This window comes from Aptenodytes forsteri, unplaced genomic scaffold, assembly GCF_000699145.1.
Source record: "Aptenodytes forsteri isolate BGI_AS27 unplaced genomic scaffold, ASM69914v1 Scaffold534, whole genome shotgun sequence".
Taxonomy (NCBI): Eukaryota; Metazoa; Chordata; class Aves; order Sphenisciformes; family Spheniscidae; genus Aptenodytes; species Aptenodytes forsteri.
Window position 1 is genome coordinate 40,392 of NW_008795712.1, and position 210 is coordinate 40,601.

General features: G+C 61.4%; 1 protein-coding gene across 3 annotated transcripts in view; it reads left to right on the forward strand.

Moving 5' to 3' along the window:
• Positions 1-210, forward strand: part of STMN4 (stathmin 4) — a 3,098-nt gene that overhangs the window by 527 nt on the left and 2,361 nt on the right. For all 3 annotated transcript variants that reach the window (XM_009283426.1, XM_009283427.1, XM_019473178.1), the window contains exon 2: positions 58-153. In XM_009283426.1, the coding sequence (XP_009281701.1) occupies positions 58-153 (96 nt within the window). The remainder of the gene's footprint in view (positions 1-57; positions 154-210) is intronic.

The window sequence follows — 210 nt, forward strand, 5'->3', positions numbered from 1 at the left end:
CTGGCAGCCCCCCCCCACCCCACCCCTCTCTGACCCCATCCCACCATCTCTTCCCAGCTTACAAAGAGAAGATGAAGGAGCTGCCTCTCGTCTCCCTCTTTTGCTCCTGTTTCCTCTCGGACCCCCTGAACAAGCCGGCGTACACGTATGAAGGTAGGAGCCTGCTGCCCACCCACGGTCTGCAGACCCCCCTTGGCATGAGTGGGGTCA